At 40.4% G+C, this 26,088-nt stretch overlaps 1 protein-coding gene across 1 annotated transcript; it reads left to right on the top strand.

Moving 5' to 3' along the window:
• Positions 1-256: 256 nt before the first annotated feature.
• Positions 257-25,944, top strand: hap1 (huntingtin associated protein 1). The gene is made up of 16 exons (XM_028588655.1): positions 257-278; positions 571-888; positions 1,281-1,469; positions 14,358-14,434; positions 14,697-14,813; positions 14,926-15,020; positions 15,275-15,383; positions 15,933-16,011; positions 16,099-16,229; positions 16,312-16,386; positions 19,406-19,617; positions 20,276-20,506; positions 21,271-21,608; positions 22,172-22,360; positions 23,220-23,322; positions 24,179-25,944. The coding sequence occupies exons 1-16, from the start codon at positions 257-259 to the stop codon at positions 24,573-24,575; spliced, it is 2,682 nt and encodes an 893-aa protein (XP_028444456.1). The 3' UTR covers positions 24,576-25,944.
• The last annotated feature ends 144 nt before the right edge of the window (positions 25,945-26,088 follow it).

Raw genomic sequence — 26,088 nt, 5'->3', positions numbered from 1 at the left:
ACATGATGTAATAAAAAATGTCATCATTGGAGTTGAAGTTTTTTAATGATATATAATTTAATGACACTTTCCTTTCTAGTTACTGTTTTATCACAGATACAAAGTATGTTAGATTAGGGCTGCAGAAATAAAAGAAAAAAGCCGGACAAAATACAGTATAACCCACCTCAATTTCCAAATCAGATTACTAGATTACTAGTATGAAAGATGACATATACCAAATTTCTTGGACCAATTGTGTGTCTATTAAATCGCCATGGTAAACAAAACATTACAGAGTAAGTAAGAAGTAGTTTTTCATTAGATATGTGTATTTGCTGTCTAGTATATTGCACCATATTGCAGTTTGGCATACAGTACTGTATATGATTGCAATGTTCAGCAAAATAATTGTTATAATAGTGTCTTGCAGCGCTTTATTAAAGACATTTCTGCACAAAGTTCCCTAACATTCTAATGTGTCTACTCTCTTTTCTACCCTCTCTTCCTCTTTGCAATTTTCTCTCTCTAGTCATTGCCATTCTCAGCCAATCAGCCTGATGCCCTGGAAGCCTGTGTTGTCTCCCTGAGCCACCAGGGGGCCTCAGTCCCACAGCGGGACAGCCAGCTCTGGGTTTGCCTTCACCCTGAACCCTCCCACCCCAGTCAAGCTGTCCCACCCTGCCTCCTCTCCCTCCTCTTCTTCTCCTCCATCTCCTGCTCCTTCTTCTCCTCCCTTCTGGCCCCCACAGGCCCACCTGGACTCCCAGTCAGCTTTCTCCCTCCATGAGGGGCGGGAGGAGGCGCCGGGGGCCCTGGATGTGGACCCCCAGCCTCTTCATCTTAATTCACCTGAGAACCTCAGGGACCTGGGACAACGAACTTGCCATGATGTGTCAACTTTAACAGGTAATTCGCAAAGGAGAGCTATCTTTTATTATTTTATATCTTTTAGAAAGATAAATATAAATAAGTGCATTATCTATTGTATAAATAATAACTTCTCTAACTGCAAATTACTTATATGTTGATAATACCAAGCACCAAAGGTTAATTCAGTTATCTGTTGAATAGTGTACACTTATGAGTAAGGAAACAATGTAGGTTCATAGATCTATCAACAGAGGGCAGTGTGCCATTGGAAAGTATGTGACATGTCAGTTGTCAATTGTCGTTGTTAAAATGCTGCTACCTTTCTCTTTCTTTGTTTTTCTATCCTCATACATAAACCCATACATCATGGATCTCATGGATCTTTATACAAATGCACACATGTACAAACAAACATTCCCCACACTTAGACCTTTGTTCAAACCTGCCAGAGTTGGAGATAGTGAGCCTCCTATCAGAGGGTCAGCCCAACTACACTCTTCGAGCAGACAGTGTGTTTGGATACGACAATGACGACTGGCTGCACACCCCTCTGCTGCCACCAACAGTCGTTCTGGGACTCACACACGAGCAGATTGAAGAGACGCTCAAGTACTTCTGTAAGTACTAATTCATTTAGCAGTGTAGTGATGTGTAGTGGTGGAGTTACCAGTGATAAGCTCTGTGGCCTTAATTTAAAATTAAGCCCCACCTCTTTTTACCCAAATCACCTTTTGACCTTTGATGTGAAAATGTTTGGGACTGGATGTGTTGTGTTTAAGTCTAGTCTAGTTTTTAACCCTGGTCACTACATTTCTCAACTTATTTGTTTGATCAGTAGGATAATAATGCTTTTTTGCTTTATTCATTTGAATGAAGGAAACAGACATAAGATTGAGCTCAAGGGTGTGTGTGTGTGTATTTGTAATGGCCTGAGTGTGTGAGGCCTAATCTCCCCTTCCCTCTCCTCCACACACACTGCCACATGTGTAAGTCACAGATGTCAAATGTCACCAAGATGATTAACCTGGCTTCCTAAGCAGTTTCCACTAGAGCGCCGCAGACGCCATGTCCCAGTGGCCACTCTGTCAGTAGCTGCAGCAACCCAGAAAGGGTTTATGATTAGATGCAATGGTTGTCTAGATTTGTGGGGTAATGGGATGTGGTGTACGTCCACATCTTAACTACTATAAGGCTTGCTTTAGTACTGAAGCTTTGTGTATATGGGATCATTTTTCATCATTTTTAGTGAGTAGATTTAAAATCTTAGCGGTTCTGTAGCCTGGCTCTGCCCTCCTACGTACTTCCGTCTGGGTTTGCAGTATATTCTTGGGTTTTCTCCAAGGGGGTAAGCCTCTCTTCAGAACTCGAACCTCCTATGCCGCCATTTTGATGCTACCAAATGCTCACCTGCCGTTAGCATTCCATTGACTGCCATTAATTTTGATGTCACTTTGACAGCGAATAACTTTACATCGGAAGCGTTTAAAGACTTTATTTGTTCGTTGTTTATTTCTAAAGAAACACAACAATGTATAAAAGGCTCCATTACCTTGTACCTCACGTTATGGCTCTGTAGCAGATGTTTTTGTAAAAATAGGCTAACGATTGTGTCATAACCATGCAACTTGCTGTCGCGTAGTAGAGGAATTGCCGTATAATACAGGAGAAGCTCGCAGGCAGTTTCGACTTACATTAGCTGTTTAAGTTTAATTACTAATGTTAACTAACATTTTAGTTTAATCTAATCCTAATCTGTTGATCCAGTTTATATACTGTCTATGGTGTTCTTCGGACAAATATTTAGCGGTCCAATTTGCGAACAGAGGGAGTGGCTGAGAATGATGACGTTGAGGAAGTGCGTTAGAAAGATGCGAGCGAAGCCATTTGGGCCGTTGTGGCAACTCTGCTGAATATCCAGAAGTTAAAGCCCGATCAAGAACAATATTGGCTGAGTTGTGTTGGTGGCCATGATGTTGTGGCCCTCCTCCCCATGGGGTTCGGGAAAAGTTTGATTTTCCAGCTCGCTCCGTTAGTGGTGAAGGAGTTGGCTAAGGCTAACGCTAACGATGCTAATGTTAAATATAAGCCGATAGTTATTGGTCTCCCCTCTTGTTGCACATGCGCGTGACATACGTCAAACGTTTGCTATTGGTTATGGCAGATCCAGAGTGGCTCTGGGCAGATCCAGTAGTTTTAAAATTCAACAGAGTACCCGCCTTCAAGGAAGTTAACCCCTCAGTCACATTAGCTACAAGAGACAGAGACAAAGCGACAGGCTAGCATTCATTTTCAATGGGAGTGGCCGTTTGCCAGCGACAAGCGAAGAGCTTGCCGCTGCCACAAGCAAGGTGGGGCCAAAATAGACAAGAAGTCTATTTTATGCAAATGCTGAGCGATGCGACAAAGCGACAGCCAATCGGAGTAAAGGTAGCGTGAGGGCAGCGTGACGTATGTCAGTGGCTCAAGTCGAAGAAAATAATTCAAGATGGCGGAAAACGCTTCAGGACATCGAATTTATGTATATATCTGATATGTTTGGCATTTCATCTCATATATTTTGTTACTTTTATCGAGAAATAAATACTTTTAAATCCAAAAACATTGTTTTTGTAACTAAACAATACCTCTGAAGTAAACCTTTAAGACGTGCTTGAAGGTAGCGCCGGAGAATTTCTGTTTACTGTTGCCAAGCAACCAGGGGTAGGCTAGGCACGCCCAGGAGCGCCCATCAAGCGAGTGCATGTCGCTCTCTTTTGTAGCTAATGTGACTGTAGGGTCTTGTCAATGGAGAGTGGCCAGACTCTCTGTACAAATGAAATGTACGAGAGTCTGGTAGGACCAGGCTAGAGGTTCTGCTCTGTAGTCATTAAAAGTGTATTAAATGTTTAAACTTACCTTTTTTAAAGACCCTTTTTAGTATTTGATTATATATATATATATAGAGAGAGAGAGAGAGCTTCACTTTAGAACAGTTTGATATTCATGATACAAAGCCTGTAAATCAGTGGTAACATTCAACACAGTGTGCAAATATCTGCCATATTTACTTTGTTATGATATGTAAAGAAACTTTGCTCCGCTGTAGCAGTTAATCAGTGTTGATCTTTTTCATAATCTGCAGTAGATTTTACTTTATTTCTTCTACTGCATTGCCATAAACATACTTTTACGGGTTTTTTTTTAGTAAATAATAAGGGCCATTGTGTAGGTGTTTTTTAACAGTTTCTCAGGAAAGATCTGCTGATCTACTCCTGATGACCTTGCTTTTATAGCGATACAAAGACATAAGCTACAGCTCTTGGAAAGAAGTGGTTTGTCAGCCGATTTGTTATACATTTTGTTGCTCTGTACCTTCTTCCAGAGGGGAGGGGAGAGAACAGGCAGTGTCCAGGGTGAGATGAGTCCTTTATTATAGAGCTGGCTTTCTTTTTCAGTCGGCCAGTGTATATGTCCTTCTGATCCTCCGTGGTGCAGCTCTGTACCACACTGTGCAGGAGTAGGTTAGGAGGCTCTCCATGGTGGCACGATAAAAGTTCACCAGCAGCTGCTGTGTGAGGTGAGACTGTATAGTTTTGCTGGGCCTTCTTCAAAATAGCCTTTTGATGCAAAATAGCCTTTTGATAAACTTCACTTTAATATTCTGGAGGTAGACTGACATGAAATGAATGAAATTGAATGTACTGCAGATGGAAAGGACTTCACTTGCTGCACTGTTAGGGACTAGGGATGTAAGAAAAAATCAGTTGCGGGGTAGAACTGAGCAGCAGAGAGCCCACAAGATTAAAACTGCAGCAGCTTTCAGCGACTTAAACATCGTTACAGTCTACATTGATGTAAAACTCTATACAGGTTGGCAGGACGGTATGAAATGTTTTGCACGGTCATTCGCTGTACGTTTTGTCAGTTGCACCACTTGTTCGAAAAGTACCTTCTCTTCTTTACTTCTCCCTCAACAGTTTGTACATCCATAGCTACTGCTGACTCCACGGCGGGCCTCTTAACACCGGGGATATGTCGCCACATTATTTTAACAGATAATTTTCCTTTCGCCTGTATCTCAGCTCAGCTACATGGTGTCACGGACTAGCGCTGAAAACTACTCAACTATGCATGGTCAAAGAAAAGTCCTCTGTTATTTTGGTATTTGAATGTTTTTATTATGAAGCAGCAAAATCTGGAAATGTTGGGGATTCATTAGCAGTAACGTAACGCGACTCCTATAAGCATTTTGCATTGTTACTTAGCAACAGTATTCTTTGACAAAAGCTGTCCAGTCCGTTACAAGGAATGTTTTACAATCCACCCGCCACTGTGGCTGGTATACAAGCCACTGGCTGGTGGCGGGTGCTAATTTCCCACCCTGTTGGGAACCAGAGGGTCACTGGTTCAAGTCCCCGTACAGTACGGAGTGTGGACTGGTAGCTGGAGAGGTACTATGTTATTATGTTACTAGGTTATTATGTGAGGTCTGTTGTGATGTGAACTCCCAGGAATTTAAATTTCTCCAACCTCTCTACCTCTGTATGCAGAGGGTGGGATGTTCAGTACCTTCCTCCACAGCGCAGCGGAGGAGGGTCTGGCTAGTCCACACAGCATTCCCGGGATGGGAGAAAAACGTGCTGTGGAACGTCGTGGATATAGACAAAGTACGCCTTGACCGCCTGAAATCTATTATCCCCTCCCTTGGTCTTAGTTGTGTTGAGTCCAGGTTGTTATGTTGACACCACTGAGCCAGATGTTGTACCTCCTCTCTGTAGGCTGTTTCCTCGTTGTCTGTTATGAGTCCAACTACGGCGGTGTTGTCCGCAAATTTGATAATGGTATTGGAGGGGTGAATATAGGAGCAGTCGTGCGTGAAAAGGGTGTTGAGGAGGGGGCTGAGGACGCCTTCCTGTGGCGTTCCTGTGTTCAGGATCAGAGTTGATCAGTGTGACTTTGCCATATCCAGGAGCATAGTGAACTGCTCAAGCCCAAGTCGCTCAGTTTTTGGATCAGTTTGTATGGGAGTATTGTATTAAACGCTGAGCTAAAGCCAACTACACTGAGCTAAAGTCAGGTCCAGGACAGACTAACCTGTTCCGTGCAGATTGTGCCATGCTGCAGTGTTTGACCTTTTTGCAGGTGGCATATGGTGTTTGGTGTTCTTTGCTCTAGTGCACTGCTTCCTTCTCTGCACCATCTGTTTGTGTTTTAATTCTAGTCTTGCACAGTGTTTGTGTCCTACCCTTGACTTGGCAGTCTTCTCAGTTCATTGTTTTGGTTTTACAGCCCACAACTTTTACTGTTATGATTCAGTGTCACTCCTTTCATCTACCTTGTTTCCAGTCACAACAGCAGGCAAAAGCTCTGATAAACCCACTCTGCACTTCCTGTACAGCACCAAATGGCAGACAGACAAAGTTAGGGATTAGCTGGTGAACGCAGTGGAGCACGTAGCAGCTAAAGAGACAGATATTTCACTCAGAAGCTGGTGGAGACTAAAAGAAGAGTGAATGTTGGTTCTACATTACATTTGTCAGGTGTACACAAACATGAAAATAAATGCTTAAGCTGCTCCGTGTCTGGTGGATGTGTAAATAGATAACTGTTGCAAGTCACACCTAAAATAACAATAATGAAATGCAAAACCTCTAATCCACGAAGTACCCCCGAATTAACTTGGATGTGCAGTGCAGCACAATACAGCACAACACATCACATGGAGCTCACTTGTTTGGTAACTGGTTACATTTTAAACGTTGCCTGCAGCATGTGTGCCTCTTGTAGTTGGGAGCTGGTAGAGCATGTCTGATCTTTAATAAATAATGATTGTTTATATATTAGATAAGAAATACAAGCGCTACGTGATGCTGTGGTTCAAAAAAATGTGGCAAATGACCTTTCAGGGTGTTTCCTTAGACAAATATTGACCAGTGATATCAGCTCTCAGTTTGCAGAGACTTGTACTGGTGATATATGAAGCTTTTTTATATTGTCACATTGACTTACAGTAGTGGATTGACTTGATTTTATCAAAATTGTATTTGAAGTGTTCTTTATTGCCTGTGTTTTGAAACAAAAACAGCGAACTGCCTCTCGTGAATATGTTAATAGTTAGTTCATCTCAGGGATCCAGGTGATGTGATGTCAAAGCAGAGTGTTGATTTTATTACTAGGAGGTGACTTAAAGATCTTTGCTTGTTATTGTGGGCAAAGTACTTGAGACGTTACTTCCTTATAACCCTTGTTCCCTTGACGCATTTTTATTTTTATTTTTATATTTGTTATACCACCGGCCTGTTAACTTCAACTTGTTGAACGATCAATGCCATGATATAATTTTTTGCAAAACAAGTGCAATGACAAATAACAATAAACATTTATACAAGGGCTTAAGTGGTAAACAAATTCTATAAAGAAAAAAAAAGCTTCGTCTTTGGTGCTTCTTCGGATGCTAACAACAGCTGCCTTTGGTGCTTTTTTGGGTGTTGACGGCTCATGTCTTTGGTGCTTCCTCAGGTGATGATGTAGACAGTGATATGATTTCCACTTAAATCGTTTAAGTTTCATTTAGATGTGCTGCTGTCAAAGATTTCATTCTGCAAACAATAAATGCTTGCAAAGACGGAGTGCAGAAAGATAATGTGATATTGCAGATGGTGAAAGTTGTGTCTCTGCTGTCTCTTGCTTGCTGCATTTGACCTGGAAACAGTCAGTTGTGGGTGAAAAATTAATGAGGAGGTAAATATTTGATTGTAAAAAACTGCTGTGTCTCGGGTAGCAAATGCAAGGGCATGGGACGGACAGAGACAGGACAGTGAATGTGACGGCCGGGATCATCAATGGAGTTCACTCGAAAGTTCATTGGAAATGCTTTTTTCCTGATTGGATCCCAAAAATAAAATTGATACAAGATGATGGTTCGCCTAATAATGTAGGTAAACAAGATATTTACTTGCTATCTGCTCACAGAAAGCAACCCTCTAATGTTCAGAATGGCATGGATTTTGTTACATTTTTTATTGAATTATTTATAGTTAATTCAACTTTAACTTAATTTTAACTTTTTATTCTATTCTTTAAGTATTACATACATACGTATGTATGTATATGTGTGTATATATATATATATATATATATATATATATATATATATATATATATATATATATATATATATATATATATATATATATATATATATATATATATATATATATATATATATATATATATATATATATATATATATGTATGTATGTATGTATGTATGTATGTATGTATGTATATATATATATATATATATATATATATATATATATATATATATATATATATATATATATATATATATATATATATATATATATATATATATATATATATATATATATATATATATATATATATATATATATATATATATATATATATATATATATATATATATATATATATATATATATATATATATATATATATATATATATATATATATATATATATATATATATATATATATATATATATATATATATGTATATGTGTATGTGTATGTATATATGTATATGTGTGTATATATATATATATATATATATATATATATATATGTGTGTGTGTGTGTATATGTAATTATTATTTAAGTACAGGGAGACATATACCATACACCATACAAAACCCATACAATCTCAGACTCACACCCCTGTAAAGTGGGTGTGACTCTGTCTGCACCAGTATTACGCAGAGCCGTCTCTCTATCTGCTATGACGTATGTGCACAGAACAAGAACAGTCATTGGCAGGGGCGGAACCTACCATCTCCCTCAATTTCACAGGGGTGGGTGGGCTTAATACAGCATCCTTTTTAATCTGCTTCAGTATCCCTATCCTGAATTATTTTTTCAATTATAGCTAACGATGCTTATCTTTTTGTGCTAGGACAAGGTCCATGTGATCAATATCAGCTTTTGTGGCTTGTGGTTTAGATTTCTCTTCCTCCTTACCCCTCCTCCTCTTCCTCCCCTCTTTTCTTACCCGGTAGTCCAACGTGGCCAGGTGAACGAAGGCAGGCATGACGACAGATGGCCCTTACAATCTGAGGGATTATTTATTAACACCAAGCAGCTCAGATTCTTTCGCACACAGGAACACAGGTGTATACACCCACTCATGTAGGCTAGTAGATACTGTTATCCAAACACACAGGCCAGCAGAATGATGCCAGAGACACAATGGTTGTGTGACAGCACAGCATACAAACAGTAGAAGTAGAAGAAGGGATTTAACCGATGGACGAAGCGGCAGAGGGCTCTTTTTCTCCCGTTACCATGGAAGTGTGGAGCTCCTCTGCATCTGAGGAGGAAGAAGAGAAGAGCACTTTCAGTCTTGTGGATGAAGTAGTAGTGGAGGAGGAGAATAAATGCCTGGGCAGCAATAACAATAATAATAACAACAACAACAGCAACAAGGAAAGCCTTTGCCGGGAGGTGACACAAGGTGAGATAAGGCATTGCGTGATGAGGTAGATAGGAAAAGGCAGGTGGCATGCAAAAGAGACTGGTCAGTGATCTGCAGAGTCTTTGTTAAGAAGAGTGAGTTCAGAGACATTAACTGTAAAGCATGAAGTATAAAATGTCATGGTTAATGATTATTCTGCCCCGCAAGTCAAATCTTGCCATCTGGTGTGTTTTGCTGTACATTGCAATGTCAAGGATTTTGTTATCTAACGGCGTTAATACTTTATAGTGTACTGCATGTTCTGCATGACGCAGTGGTGTCATTGAAGGTGCATCATGCAAATGATGATTACATCCAACACACGGCTTGTTTTTGCAGCTCTTTTCATAAGGCTGCTTTAGTTCAACATGAAAGTGCCCCAAGATGTGTAAATATTTTCAGTTCCCTCTTAGTGTGGGGAAGGTCAATGAGCGTGTGTGTGTGTGTGTGTGTGTGTGTGTGTGTGTGTGTGTGTGTGCGCGCGCATGTGTGCGCGTGCACGCTGCAGCAGCTCAATCAAGCCCTGTGTGCATATAAGCAGTTGTCATTGGCAGCATTGTGAATTTGTGCTGTTAATAATATTATATGGAGGGCAGATCCATAGAATTAGGGAATAGCATTTTAATGCTACGGTTTCCATTTTTTGGGGATTTCTTCTTCTCTGACAATGTTTTAAATCTCAGAGGGGAATTGTGCTTTTGGAAACGAATTAATAAAAATTGTCCAAATGAGACCGAAGGAGTGACCTGAATGCGTTTCCTAACAAATGAATGCGGTTACTTTGTGGTTTGTGGTCCAGAAGAACAAAGAGTGCAGGTGCATTTACTGTGCTGCTGCCCTCGTTTCAGTCCAGTATTGTCAGTTGTCTTTGCTTTTCCTGTAATAAAATGTTTTAACTTTTAATACTTTCAATGAATATGCCCAAAAAATAAGATAATTTAAGGCTGTTGCCTCTCATTGTGAAGAGCAGTTTATATTGGCACAATTTAATCTTGTTACAATATTCTTTAAAATGAAGAACATTGTTGTACATCTAAGATTAAAAACTGATCTGAGCAGTTATTGAGAGCGGGGAGTCTCCGGTATTCCTCATCAGTTCTGGGCGTTCTTTGTCTAAATGGGCATGTGGCTGGCACCCGCATGAAGACTGCGACACGGGCACCCCTCCAAAAAACAAACACTCAAACAAACATTTATGCAGCATTTAGGCATTAATATATATACATTTAAACATTATTTATTATGCAATAGCATAAATGAATTGGATATTTTTTTGCTGCACACCTTAGTTGTTTTTTTTTTGGGCACTTTGTTGTGTGTGCTGTGTATTGATATTTCTATATTGCCTGGATCTTTAGGCTAAAATCCAGCTGTTATTTCTAACTTATTAGGCAAGGCAAGGCAAGGCAGCTTTATTTATATAGCACATTTCAGCAACAGGGCAATTCAAAGTGCTTTACATAAAACATTAAAGAGCAGTTAGAAAACAATTAAAAAACAATAATAAACAAATTAAAAACATTAAAAGACAAGAATAAAATTGATAGTGCAGTATAAGAATAAAAGTTACAGTGCAGTATAAGTAATTAAAGTTAATAGGTATATTAGTGACGGATCTGACACGGATAATGTTATTGATAAATCCTCCTAATTCTTCATAGTGAAATTGATGTTACCATTGTAAAATGTGTATACACTAAAGAACTCTTTAACTGCTCTAAAAATATGTTCAGACGGATTTACAGTAAAAAGTTTTGTGAGACAAAGTTTAGCTGTGGCAAATCTGGTCAAGTCTGCACCTTCACAACAATAGAGATCAATAGGGAATCATTGTGAATCTTGTTCTAGGAGCTTATCCATGCCTGTCTGATCCCCACGAGATAACAGATGTCATAAGTATACCTAAGTCAGCAAGGCTTATTCATTAGCTCAACCCAAACCCTAAAACCTCTAGCTGGCATAATGGCATATCTTTCCTTGATCTGCTCTACGCTGTGGCAGTCAGGTCAGGAGGAAATAGGTCCGGTATTTCAGCCGGTGAGACTTTGTGTCTGTGTGTACAGTTTCGGTGCTTGCTGAAGGATTCTTTAATATAAGTGCAAAAAAGCCTTTTGATAAACTTCACTTTAATATTCTGGAGGTAGACTGACATGAAATGAATGAAATTGAATGCACTTTCTGCACTGTTGACTAGGGGTGTAAAAAAAAATCGATACACTTGAGTATCGTGATATTTTATTTAGCAATACTATATTGATTTTTTTTTTTTAGTTTACGTGCAAAAATATTCATGCAAGACAGTGGTACATGTTGTGTTTAAACCCTCTACCGCTAGATGGCTATGCTGAGACGCACCACTAGTGTCCTCGCCTAACCGTGCCTGACTTTTTGCTAGAAGCTAACAATGTAGCTATGGCTGAACTTTGGCCTATTTTAGCATATAAAAATTAGCTCACTAAGAACCTGTGAACCACAATCCCAAACTGGCAGTTTGATTTTCTGTGTACTGAATTGTTTACCTAAAGTAAACTTCTTTGACCTTTATGCACATCATGTGTTTTTCCTATATTATACTTAAAAAGAAAATCCTAATATATCGCCTTACGCACAGTATCGAAATATATTGAATCATGACCCATGTATCGTGATACGTATCGTATCACCAGATTCTTGCCAATACACAGCCCTACTGTTGACAGCATTTGAATGACTTTAGTGAACTGAATCTTATTTTGTGCGTTCTCTGATACCTGCTGACAGTCCTGCTGCTGAGTTTGCTTTTAGCACAAGTGCTGCAATCCACTTTAAGTACAATAGGATTTGAGGAAGTTGAACTATTATCTGATTAACCTTTGTTAATTTATAGAATGTTTTTGGTAATTACACAATTAACGTAATTATGTATAAGTAAGGCTGTAATTTACGGTTTATTAACAGGATTGTTTGGTGTACCCCCCTGATTTAAAGTAATTTAATGAATGGTAATGACCAGCCAGCAAGATCTTGTTGCCATCAGAAATAGACATGTTGACACTGCTGTTGATTAGGTGGCTGTTAAAGGTGGATAATGTGAGTACTGTACTACTGTTGTACCTTTTCAATATGTGGTTTTGATTGAATGAATTTAGGGTCAAGCTTAATTCTTGACCTCTTGACGAAATGGCAAACCATTTTACCTCAAGGTTGATTTAGTAGCTGTTGTGGAGATGTTGATGATGGTTGGACAGTGGTGCAAGATGTATCCTATCAGAGATTTAGTGATCAAGTTTGTTAAATTAAATTGAGGGAGTTTCCAACATCCTTTGTCAGTTTTGTCATCTTGGTGTCACAGATTCAGCTTTAACAGGAGTGACTGTTGACATTTATCTGGCAAAGCCTTGTGATTATTTGTAATGGGTTAAAATGCGTTTGTTTTTCATTACTCTTTAATCTTCTTAGTGAAGATGGAACCCTAACATCAAATTTACAATAAATCACCTCTGACTGTGTTAGACTTATGTTATATAATTCATGGTCAGCTACAGTACACTGTGCCCAAGGTTAGGTTCTTTCCATTAGGCTGATTAGACAATGATACAGCTATCCAATCTGTGTTTCCAGGCCAAATTCAAGGACCTTAATCTAATTACTTTGCTGTATGGCAATTTACCATCTTTTTAGTCCAGATAAGCTTTCTACCAAAGTAAGATTACACAACAGATTTTGGTTTAGCAGTGTCATTCAGAATTGCACGCTAGTCCAGGCAAATCTACTTCATCCTTTAACAGAAAAATCAGATGTTAAAAGGTGGTATGGATCTTAAGTCAACGAGTTCTGCTCCAAAACCACCAAACCTACAATTGCAGGTAGTATTACAAAAGTTGCACAACATTAAAACACAGTATTATTCTAAATGGTTTATTACGCAAGTCCTTTATGAAATTCTGATGAAATTTGGGTGATAAACAAATTACAAACAATGATAACTTCTCAGTGTTTGGCTCATGTATACAGTACAATAATGACTTCCAAGTTTAGAACCACATACTAGATCCGTCTTAACTTAGAAAATGACTCATTGACCTTCCGCAACGCTTTAACCTAATTGACTTTAAAGTGGACATAAACAGACCATTCTCTAGGATGTAAACAAAGTTGCAGGTCAATAGCCAGTCGCTGTTATCCCTTCCATGCTGCACATGTCCTGCTGGTGTGAACACTTTGTCAGTTTAGCCCTGGCAGTCTCTCTCACTGAGCTATATTGGTATAGAGGAGAACGAGGTCTTTATTGCTGTCTTATCTGGGCTAAAAGGGATCAAGCTAAGAGGATCAGTATCTGGCTGAGCACGTGGAGATGTTGTGGTCTGTAGCTGTGGGAACTTTAAGAAGAAACAAGATGTACTCGACACTCTCATTCATACAAAGAATACTGTTTTTAGTCTGCGTGTGTTGTTGGTGTTTTTACAGGTTCATATTAAAACATAAAAATGTGACAAGGGTATGTTCACGAGAGCAGCCTCTCTTTTTCACTTGTTTACATCATTATGTAATCTTTGAATTATAATCCTTATAATCCATAATCCACTTTCATTAGATCAGTGCATCCAGAAATGCAACAAAAAACAGAAACTTTTAATAGAGAATCAAAGTTAAAGATACTTAACAGTACCGGTACAGTACTGTGATTTGTTTGCCAAATCGATTCTTGGCTAACTGCTCAGAAACAGCAATATCATCTAACTTATTAAAAGTACATGTGGATATCAAACAAATCAGACTGTAATCTCTCTTATAAGTGAAACGTCTGCTCTTCCGGCCTTTTTCTATTGTAGTAATGCTGGCTTGTTCAGTAGCTGGTAGAAAAACAGAAATTGAGGAAGAGATAAGTCCAAATCAGAAGAAGCTCCCCCCATTGGATAATTGTTAGTGCTTATAACCCCTGATGTATGATGACCAGTCAGCAAGGTTTTGTTGTTACAGTATTCTATGTGTGCCATGTACAGCTCAGTCTCTTCATCCATTCATTAAATCCTTCTCTCCTTCCGCCCTCAGTGCTGTGCTCAGACAGAGTGGGTCAGGTCACCAAGACGTATCATGACATTAAGGCAGTCACCCACCTGCTGGAGGAGGTAAGAGAGAGACACACAGCAGATGAACAGGATTATAGAGGATTAAAGGTCTCTGCCTCATTGGCCGTCACTGTTTGTCACACTTTTCAGCACTCTTGTTTCTGTCAATGCAATCAGAAGAAAGTCAATTAAATGTAGTTAAAAAAACTAAAAAACATTTGTGTTTCCCTCACTAAGATGGTCAGTGTATATCTGTCAATTTTTCACAAAATAATATATAAATGTGCTTTAAACAATGCAGTATTTTTGTATCACTTTGCAGAAAGAGCGGGATCTCGAGTTAGCAGCACGAATCGGTCAATCCCTCCTGAAGCAGAACCTCGAACTAACCGAACGCAATGAAATGCTCGACGAACAGCTTGAAATTGCAAAGGAAGAGGTATAAACAAAGTCAACATGATTCAGTCACACGGAAATATATGATCTGTTATGTTATCAATGTGGTGCTTATACACTCTGTTCAGGTGATATGAGTTTACTTTATTTTCTAGATTGCTCAACTTCGCCATGAGCTCTCAATGCGAGACGACCTCCTTCAGTTCTATGCCAGCACTGAGGAGATCGAGAATGCTGAATTGCGCTCACCGTGAGTTTACACATGCACACACACACGCATATTTTGCTTTACAGTATAGTATTTAGTATAGCATTTAGTTTGTTTCTATATATATATATATATATATATATATATAAAGAATTAATGTGATTCACGTTGCTAATTACTTGAGTAGTTACCACACAATTCTATCAAAATCATTTAAAAACACCCTTCCTACAATAGTTATTCAGCCGAGAAAAACAGAAAGATGCCTTATGCAAAAGTGTATTTTCTTGTCATAGAATCAAAAGGAACGAATCCTGCAGCTCTCTCAGCAACTTGGTCCACCACGACTTCCTGCAGCATAAACTGAAGGGTTTAGAGGACGAGAACCGCAAACTGAGATTAGAGGTAAGTTTTAAATGAAAGGAAAGTTGCTCCTACACGCAAGATGTAATAAAACACTTGAAAATGTTCATCTTCATTTGTATGGTCACGTCTGTATAAAATCTAGCTTTTGAAATTGTTTTATGAACTACTGACTACATTTTATTTTAATCCTAAACAAATATTTTCATTCATACTATAACATGTATTTGCAAAAACTGCTTGAAAATACCAAAAAGGCAGTATGCTAATTATACATTGCATACCGTAATGCAAAATAAACACATTTCTAACTATGAATAAGTCATTAATGTGATGCTAAGGAGGCGTTCAGTCAATATTTAGTGAAGCAACAACTATTGTTTATTATGGATTTGTATGTGTGTTAGGATTGAATCAGGTGTGCTGTTGGTTGAATTGAACAAATACACGAAATGCATGTAGTACCTTGAAATGACACCGACAAATATCAGAAATGTAATGATTCACAAAAAGTATTTTACAGTTTAATAGAATATGTCATGTTTAAATTGTTTAAAGTAAGACATTTAGACACTGGCATCATTTCTGCAGGCCAATGAGCTCACAACAGAGACGGCCAACTACGAGGAGCAAGAACAGGAGCTGATGATGGTGTGTGTAGAAGAACTCTGTAAGTGTTAACAGTCTTGTTTCAATATATGAAAATAACACATAGACGATCAGCTCCAGGTGTGATTACGGGACTTGTGTGTTTCAGCATCCGTCAATAAGCAGGTAGTCGACCTGTCAGAGGAGCTAGCTCGGAAGGTCGAGGACTCTTTCCGACAACAGGAGGAGATCAGCTCACTGCTCGCTCAGATTGTTGACCTGCAGGCCCGTTGCAAAGGGGTGAGAGACCGTTTCCATGTTCGCTACATATGGACTTGTGTCAAATCACAGTAAAAACAAATTTTCTTCTCTGTCCCTCTAGCTCACCCATGAGAATGAGGAGCTGAACCAACACCTGAGTGCCTCTCGTGAGAGCCAGCTTAATCTTCAATCAGAGGCAAGACACTTAGCCTACATTTGCATTGCTACATTTTTGTTTAAAAATGAATATCTTTTGCTACGTTTACACTAGGGATGCACCGAATCCAGATTTTTGGGGTTCGGCCGAATGCTGAATCCACTGGTTAAGATTCTGCTGAAAAGAAATACCAAATCCTACTCCCATCCTCAGGCCATTAACACAGTAAACACATTAATGAAGTAAAAAATGTCCACAGCCTCTAAAATAGTTAAATGTAACAACTTAATGTTGAATTCACACGCTCTTTTCACTGTTTTTAGTCTGCGTGTGTTGTTGGTGTTTTTACAGGTTCATATTAAAACATAAAAATGTGACAAGGGTATGTTCACGAGAGCAGCCTCTCTTTTTCACTTGTTTACATCATTATGTAATCTTTGAATAATAATCCTTATAATCCATAATCCACTTTCATTAGATCAGTGCATCCAGAAATGCAACAAAAAACAGAAACTTTTAATAGAGAATCAAAGGGAAAGATACTTAACAGTACCGGTACAGTACTGTGATTTGTTTGCCAAATCGATTCTTGGCTAACTGCTCAGAAACAGCAAAATCAACTAACTTATTAAAAGTACATGTGGATATCAAACAAATCAGACTGTAATCTCTCTTATAAGTGAAACGTCTGCTCTTCCGGCCTTTTTCTATTGTAGTAATGCTGGCTTGTTCAGTAGCTGGTAGAAAAACAGAAATTGAGGAAGAGATAAGTCCAAATCAGAAGAAGCTCCCCCCATTGGATAATTGTTAGTGCTTATAACCCCTGATGTATGATGACCAGTCAGCAAGGTTTTGTTGTTACAGTATTCTATGTGTGTTAAATGTAACAACTTAATGTTGAATTCACACGCTCTTTTCACATCGCCAGATGAGTGACAATTTTGTTTGGCAAATTTTCGCTAACCATTGTATGATGAAGGCATGTTGGGTGGGTGAAATTAGAAAGCTAACAAGTTAGCGTTAGCTAACTAGTAGCAGCCGGCCGTTCAGTCGCTCCGCTCCCACTGTGGGGAGCTGTCATTTGCAGAGAGAACGGCTGACAGCCTGGGAGAGGCACTGTCTGGTTAACACAAGTTTTTAGCTGTGACTGTCCTTCCTTTGCCATACCTGAAGTTGCTGCATTTTGGCTGCTGTCTGTAAATTCCTTCATACACAACTTGCATTCTTTTGGATGTTTCATACGCAAATGTTTTAACAGCGGCGATGTTGTGTATTGTTTAGGGTCTTCGCCACCACGAGACAAATCTGCATTGCAAATTGAACGTGTAGCTCGACTTGAATGGCCTTCTTTTGACTGAAAGTACTGCCAGCTGACACTTTTTTTGCTCACAAGTTCCATTTTCACTTTCTCACAGCATACTGCATTGAACGGTCCACCTACATAAACACCTTCCCGTAATCAATGCCAACGTCATTACGTCGACCAGCGTAGTGCAAGTGTAAGGTTCGGCAGAAACCGAACCCCGTCAAAAAGCCCAATATTTGGCTGAATCGGAACCCGAATCCTGGATTCGGTGCATCCATAGTTTATACCTCGCGTTCACAGTGCTCTGGCGTTTCAGAGCCCCCAAACCAGAGAAATTTGAAAACACTTCTGAACCTGTTTTGGTTTGGAATCTCTGGGGTTGTGTTGCAGTCTTAACGGCCGCAAACGGAGACCTTTGGCAACACCAACACTGACGGCAATGTTTCCCCCGCCTTATGGGGCCATGACGTCTCATTCTCTGAGACTACTAAGCTTCTAACTTTTACGATGGCAACTACCAGCAACGGGCGGAGTATACATGCTTTGCTGCCTTACTTTAAACGGAGATAAGTTCTTCTACTGGAGCTACTTGTGTGCACGGAGTTTGCTTTTGGCTCAAATAGCTGCTTAAAAACCAAAACGTAGCAATGTAAATGTAGCCTAACAATCACTTTGACAAAATACACTCCCTTAAGATGATGCGCGGTAAAACCGTTCTGTGCTAGCTGTTTCATTTTTTTTCCTATGGGGAGAGTGGTGCCACTCAACTAGGCGCAGCGCTACCTTGGTGTTGCAAACCACCTTCGGATTTGCCGCAGAGTGCTGCACTCAAAGTTAAAATTATTTAAACTTTGACCTCGTTGTCCCTGACCTTTCAAGGACCAACCAATTTCAGAATGTTCCTGGGCTGCGCTTTGCCTCTCTGCTCTGGGCCCTACCTCGCAGTTTTGCCGCGGATTATGTGTAGGCGGCTTAGTTGAATTAGAATCCTTTCACATTCTTACCTGAGCTCAGTTTCATTTTCCTTTCCAAATGGCTACAGTTAGAATGTGAACACCTATAACATGCTTTTGTGTTTTAAAATCATCAGTCAAACAAGCACTGGTGTCACATGTCAACATTTAGCAAACCACAATGTTCAGAACAAACAATCTGAAAGCTTCTTTCTGTTAGATGTCAGTCCAGAGCCCTGACATTCCTCACTCAACCAGTCAGTCTGTTAACAGGCCTCCAGCTCTGCCAGCTCTTGTCAATCATCTGAAAAAAAGAAGAAATAAGTCAAGCACTTAATTTTGTTAGAAAAGGGCAGAGATACAGTGTCATTAGACTTTTACCAATGTTTACCTGTGCACTGAAGTGCTGTTTATGAAGGTGGCATTTTTAAAAGTTACTTCCAATTGAACAGCTGCTACTGATGTTCTAAGATAACACAATAGTAATAGTTTTTAGCAGACGTCTGTGAGTTTGATAAGAAGGTCTGTGTGTCAGACAGCACTGCACATTCAGACAGTGTGTAGTTGAGATTTGGTTATTGTGCACCATCACCATATACATCAGTTACTCTGAGAGCCTTCACATGTTTACCCAGAAACCCCTTCTGTGCGTCCCCACACAGACCTGTTTATATGCATCTTTGCCGAACCATACCTAAGCCTTTATATGTGGATGTTCAGTTCTGGCGTTGTGAATGTTACTACTGTATGTATTCTTCTTGTACTACAGTTTGACAGATATGTCTCCCCCTGTCTGCAGCTCAAGGACCTGCGGGACAAGTATTCGCAGTGTGAGGACATGCTCTGCGAGGCCCGAGAGGACATTAAGAACTTGAGGAATAAGAGCCTGCCCAACAGCACGGTGCAGCGGTACACTGCGCTGGCCTCTGTCCTCCCCATGGACTCACTGGCAGCCGAGATAGAGGGCACCTTCCGCAAAGGCCTGGACACTCCGGCACCCTCAGAGTACAAGTGAGTCTGTGTTTTTGTACGTGTGCTCTCATATGTGGAAGGCTTTGCTTGAAATGTTCTCAACCATTCCATTTCTAGCTGGATAAAACCCAGCAAATTTACTTTATGTGAGTAATTATTTGATACAATTCAAAAACCTCTTACCTTTAGCTTAAAGTGCTCTAAGCAATGTTTGGTGACGTCACTTCTTGTTGACGTTCTAAGTATTATCAATCAAAGTGGACGCTAGCAAAGGGGACTGAAAGGGGGAGGTGGGCAACCTCCCAACCCTCCTGGCTTCAGACCAGGTAACTGACATGGAGTGATTGACTGGACAGAGTTTTGCTTCCTCCCTAAGTCTTCTCATTGGTTAGATGGGATCCTGTGCATTTTACTTTGAAAATGAGAAGACCAATTTAATTTAAGTACACCTGTTTCTGAGCTTATGACATGCTGCCCTGCTTTTTGTTTTACTAATAAACATGGCTATACACAGCATTTGCTGCTTCTAAAAAAATTAACAAGTCATACAATTTGCCTACTGCAGCTTGAAAAATAAAGTGATTGCATTACGGGGTAGTAGAGAATGCTTTTTTTCAAACAGGTCCGCAACTGACATGAATAATGTAGATTGTGTGTAATCTTTTTATGGCCACTCATGCCCTGTTTCTCCTGGCAGGAACCACCCGTGGCGTGTGTTTGAAACTGTGAAGGTGGTGAACAAGGTGGTGAACAAGGCCGTGAGGCTGCGGTCTCAGTGCCACTCCCCGGGGCTGCCAGGCTCCAGCCCTGTGTCCATTCGCTCCAGCTGTACCAGCACCCCCCGTACCAGCTACTATGGCTCAGACAATGCCAGCCTTACTCTGGAGGACAAGCCCAGCTCCAATAGTGCTCAAAAGGAAGACAACAGGTGTGTTTGTGTGTGCATACATGCAGTGTATATGTATGTGCATAGTTATGCATGGAATATTATATCAAATGGAAAATCTATTTTTGACCATTTTATGTGCATATTTGGCATTTTTAGAAACCTTCTTGACTACAAGTTTCAAATAATTTTGCAACATGAGTTGAAAATGATTAACCCACTTAAAGGAACACAGGGTTGCCGCAGCGTAAAGGTCCCATCGCATGAAAATTTCACTTTATGAGGTTTTTTAACATTAATATCTGTTATTGTTAGCTATGGTCCACCAGTGGCTAGAAATGGTGATAGGTGTAAACCGAGCCCTGGGTATCCTGCTCTGCCTTTGAGAAAATGAAAGCTCAGATGGGCCGATCTGGAATCTTCTCCTTATGAGGTCATAAGGAGCAAGGTTACCTCCCCTTTCTCTGCTTTGCCCGCCCAGAGAATTTGGCCCACCCATGAGAGAGAGACATCATGGCTTTCAAACAAGCAAAGTGGCAGTTGATCAAGGCCATACTCCCACCCTCCACCTTGCCCCCCCCCCCCCTCCCCACTCTCCTCCTCAATAGCTACAGACACAGAAATGGCACATACTAAGGAAAGCTCATTGTGGGAATGGATCTTGTGGCTGTAATTCTGCACCAAGGCTGAATTATGGGAAAGAGACTTCAGATATAGTATTAGGGAACCACTAACGTCTATATAAAAGCATCCAAAGAGCACCATGTAATGGGACCTTTAAACATTGTCAAATCTTTTCACCCCAGTGTTAGTGGGCCAAAGCGTCTGGGCCAGCCAGGCACACCAGGGGGCCAGGACCTCGAGGCAGCCTTGCGCAGCCTCTCAGCCCGCCAGCAGAACCACTCCTCTGAGCGGCCTTTCTTTGAAGTGGAGCGGGAGCGTAAACTCCATGCCCTGGCAGCAGACTGTGAAGAGGGCGAGGGCTCCAGTGGCTTCCTGACACCAAATGACAGCCTGGTCTCCAGCCCAGCAGCATCGACAGGCACCAACTACTCCAATGGCAGCTCACGGCCGTCCTGTGGCTCCTCAGGAGGATCCAGGTCCTACCTGCCTGACCGCCTGCAGATTGTCAAACCTCTGGAAGGTAAAAGCTTCGGCTTTATACTGTGTCTTATCTATTTCTTGGAGCTCATCCCGGCTTATGTAGAGTCACAATGGAGCATGTGATGGTAAAAACCCAAACAAGACGAAGAATGCTGAATAATTTTTTACGTTAGTCAGCGTGACAATCAGTCAATCGCGTAAGTTTTTCGTTCCCTCTCTCCCTCCATGCCAGCTATTGTAGTTGAATTTATTTCTGAATAAAGTTTGAATCTGATATGTTTGAATAACGCCGGGTAATTGGGGCAAGAAAAATAATGTTGTGACAATTGTGTGATTTACCATGTAGGGTCATGAATCCCAAAGTTTACCATACCTAAGCTACCTAAGCCCCACTAGGCCTATTATTTTTTTTAATTGTACCGCATTTCTGAGATGGAGCAATTGACATGGGGAGCCTGAGGTGTTCTATTGTCCCTCCCATTGCCAGTGTGAAAATGCAAAAAAATTCCCTAACGTTTTTTGTGCTCAAGAGGCAAACAATCTGAACTAAATCATATTCATTTCTAACTTTATAAATAACCTGTAACTGCACATGGTTGTCAGGCTCGGTGACTCTGCACCAGTGGCAGCAGTTGGCCAAACCAAACCTGGGAGGCATCCTACATCCACGTCCGGGCGTCCTAACTAAAGACTTCAGGGAGCTCGAGGTCGACTTACAACATGTCTACAGTCTGAACGACCTGGAGGAGGATGAACCGGACCTGTCGCAGCTCTCTGGGGCACATGGCATGGGTAGGACACACTTAAACACACACACACACACACACACACATACACACATTTTGTCCGAAATAAGTCCCTAAGGCCTGTTAAATCTGACTCCAATTTATTAATTCCCGTGCCTTCTTTCATCGGACTTAAGTTTATCAGAACACAAGGATCAATCTGAGATGAAAAGTTCAGTTAAGCAAACTGAGTCCAGCATAAGAGTTACAACAAAGCTGTGGGTTCACAAACAGCGACAGACATAAAGTCAGAGCTTGGTCCACCAAGTTGTCCTCTCAAATGAATGCCGATCTGTTCTTTCCCTGTGTTTTTATTCTCTCCTCACAGGGGGGTGTCTTCTAGTTTCTAGACAGAAACTGTTACACACACACACACACACACACACACACACACACACACACACCACGGTCGGGGTCTCTGTCTGGTGCAATTTCCTTGTCTGTTCTCTTAACTTTCCTATTTTTCTGCGTATGTGTCTGGTACACAATGCACTCTTATGCCATAAAAGACTAAACTATAGTTCTATGCGCCACGAACACAGATACACACATTTTGTTAATAAAATATTTCTCCACACACACACACACACACACACACACACACACACACACACACACACACACACACACACACACACACACACACACACACACACACACACACACGCGCGCACACACGCTACACAGTTCCACTAGCTTTGTCCCTTTATTAAATCCACTCTAAAATCCATGTTAACTGCTTTCTCTCCATTAATTGTGTAGTGTTACTTTAGTTTCCAGCTTTATTAGCTCTTGTAGTTTCTCACTGGACATCATTTTCATCATGTGTAGTATAATGCTCCTTTTCTGCCTCCATGACCTTGCAGTCTCTCCATCCGGTCCCAACCTCCCTCAGACCTCTCCCACACATACCATAACCACCTGCCAAGTCCTCCAACCCTCCCTTCTCATCCCCTCCTTCTCCACTAGGTAAGAATATACATGTTGTAAACAAATTAGCATGCTGTGTTGTCTTTGTGTATTTTTCCACAGCCCTGAAGTTAAGTTGATTTTGTATCGCTGTGATGTGCTGATGTACCTGATTTACCGTAAACTCTGAACAATGAACTCCTGAAAAAGAGTATTCTATGTTCACTAATCCACAATGATTTTTTTTTATGCAGCGTCCCTTTCATTCAATAAGTGTGGATGTTCCAGATTTCCTTTCTTCCGTGCTGCTTTTTCTTCCCCTTTACCTTCTGCTCTTTACCCCCCACAGTGGCAGAAATCGTCTGTCAAGGCTCTTTCTCCAACTCTAAAAGGAGCCTTCGGGGCAAAGTAAGAGTCTAGGGTTATGGATACACTATACGAATGCTGGATTTCAGTATTAACTCCCGAGGCCCAGTACCATGTCTGTTTAATTAAATAACACAAAGCTTAATAATTAAGAAGTCTTTGTATAAGAACATTTGCTCGGACCTAATTGAAATGATAATAGCTACTTTATGGGACTGTCATGCACCGTGCTTCTGGCTCCTCCTACTAACACTGCTCTAACTTGTTTGTACTGTACTCTCCACATATTTTTGGCTCGTAACACTACACGTTTTAATGTCTCTTGCCTTTCTAGGTTTCCATCTTAGCAAACCGCCAGATCCTGTTTCATCACTGCTGCCACACTAACATCGTGTTTATCCATCTCACAGCAATGATAGACAGACACTAACAACAAATAAACTAACTGAAACTGTTAAAATGGTCTTGGTTTTTATTATTATGAGCTTGCATGTTTGTGCGAAAAGAAACCGCTCCTATTTATTGTGGTTTTTTTTTTTTCTTCTGGCAGCCTTCGCTCTTTCGGCCTGCCATCTTGTCGGAACTGTGAGCTCATGAGCACTTCATCGTCATCGTACCAGCAGCACTTTGGCCTGGGAGGCCGGACTACCACCACCACCACCACAGATGTAACCACTTCATCACTGGGTCTCCTGCAGCTGCTGCATGAGCGTGGCATCTCAGCCTTCCCATATCCCCTGCACTGCAGCCATAGAACAAAACCTTCCCCCTCCACAGCAAAAGACAAATGTGGAGGCTCACTATCGGGAAATGAGGGAAGAAAGAACATTTTCAGTTTGAACTTGGTGGAGAAGCTTCAAGGTCTGGGGTTGCACAGAGTGGCAGCCTGGGGGACGACGGGCCGCAAGAAGGAGAGAGAAGCAGTCAGTCATCCTCTGAATGTTTGATGAGGGCTGTTCACCACTTCCTCCTCTCTCATTCACCGTAGGGACTTTACATCCAGCCGTGGGATCCCCACTGTGCAGTTCAGGGCCCACAGCTCTGGTGTTTTGAAAACAAAAGCCACAGAATTTGCTAGAGCCATACTTTAAATTGTCTGTAGTGTACAGTAATATTCTTTTCTATGAATGTGTGTACAGTAGTTGTGTGTGTGTGTGTGTGTGTGTGTGTGTGTGTGTGTGTGTGTGTGTGTGTGTGTGTGTATGTGTGTGTGTGTGGCATCTTCATCCCAAGAAAAACCTCTGATTACCTGATCACCAGTCTGTTTGACTGCAACCTGCAGAAATAGCTTCTTTTTACAAAAAAAAAAAAAACGTCTTGAAGAAAAAACGTTTTATACCTTGTTTCGTGATTGTCATTTTACACGTTTACCCTGCCGCTGGTTTTAAAAAAAAAACAACCTCATCTGTCATTTTGCTGTTTCCAAAGTGGAACATCACTTATGTGTATATAACAAAGTTGTCATTTGGGAAAGTTAAAGTAAAAAATATGTGCAGTAAATTATTGTTAGTTGAAACCACAAACCAATGCTGTCACACTGAAGAACTTTCAAATGCACTAAAGTACACTCTGGTCTTCCTGCTTATTAGCTGCTACATTGAGAAAAGCATGTTGTACATAAGATTGTCATGTTATACTGAATTAAACCCTTAAGAGACTGATCAAGAAGCATTGCGATGACAGATGATGCACTGACTGAACTGAAAAATATTGATGATGACATCCTTCAGCTGCTCTGCAGTTCATCTCCTGCTTTCACATAGCACATGTTATGGCTGCATACAGTACAGTGTCACCTGCAAGCTGTTGGGATTTCTGACCTTTATCCTGATTAAAACCTCAACAAAAACAAATCAGGTCTGCCATGCTGCATCAAAGACAGTGAATGGGATTTGTATAAGCAATATGTATATAATACTGCACTGCGATGACTGAAAATTCTTGCTTGTACAAATCTGCTGCATTTCACGTTATCAGGAATTTTGAAATTGCTGGGACATAAATGAAATCCGAATAGTTTTGGGCAGCCTCATTTAAAGACAAGCAGAAGAGTGGTCCTAATTATTTAAACGATAGGTTTCTTTCAAATCTTTCTGAACAATCAACTGTAGCAAAAAAAAAAAAAGGCATAGGATACTGTGGATAAAAAGGGAAGAAATAATGAACACAAGTTCTAATAATTTGTGTTGTGATTTAAATCAACCAAACTACTGTTTCTCTGCACTACTGTTTGCTCTGTCCTGTGTTAACATCGGAGCTGTATAATGTGTGTGTAAATTGTACCACCTGTGAATAAAACTTGGCATTTCCATCCTTTAAAGTTTAATACGTCTCTCTTTTACCTCCGGGCAGCGATGAAGACAGATAGGACTATTGTGATAAGTCTGCAAAATGGTTTTATTTATAAAGTTGCAGTGAAAGTAAAACATTGGCTTTATATAAGTCTGAGCTCTCGGGTCG

The sequence above is a fragment of the Perca flavescens genome, chromosome 2 (assembly GCF_004354835.1).
Source record: "Perca flavescens isolate YP-PL-M2 chromosome 2, PFLA_1.0, whole genome shotgun sequence".
NCBI classification, from domain to species: domain Eukaryota; kingdom Metazoa; phylum Chordata; class Actinopteri; order Perciformes; family Percidae; genus Perca; species Perca flavescens.
The sequence above is the reverse complement of the archived record's forward strand: the minus strand, read 5'-3'. Positions and strand labels throughout refer to the sequence as shown.

Excerpts from the sequence above, each read along its gene's own strand:
- hap1 (XM_028588655.1), top strand. The coding sequence starts at position 257 with ATGGTAAACAAAACATTACAGA. Across the intron at positions 15,384-15,932 it reads ACCGCAAACTGAGATTAGAG|GCCAATGAGCTCACAACAGA; the intron begins GTAAGTTTTAAA and ends TCATTTCTGCAG. Across the intron at positions 21,609-22,171 it reads GATTGTCAAACCTCTGGAAG|GCTCGGTGACTCTGCACCAG; the intron begins GTAAAAGCTTCG and ends CATGGTTGTCAG.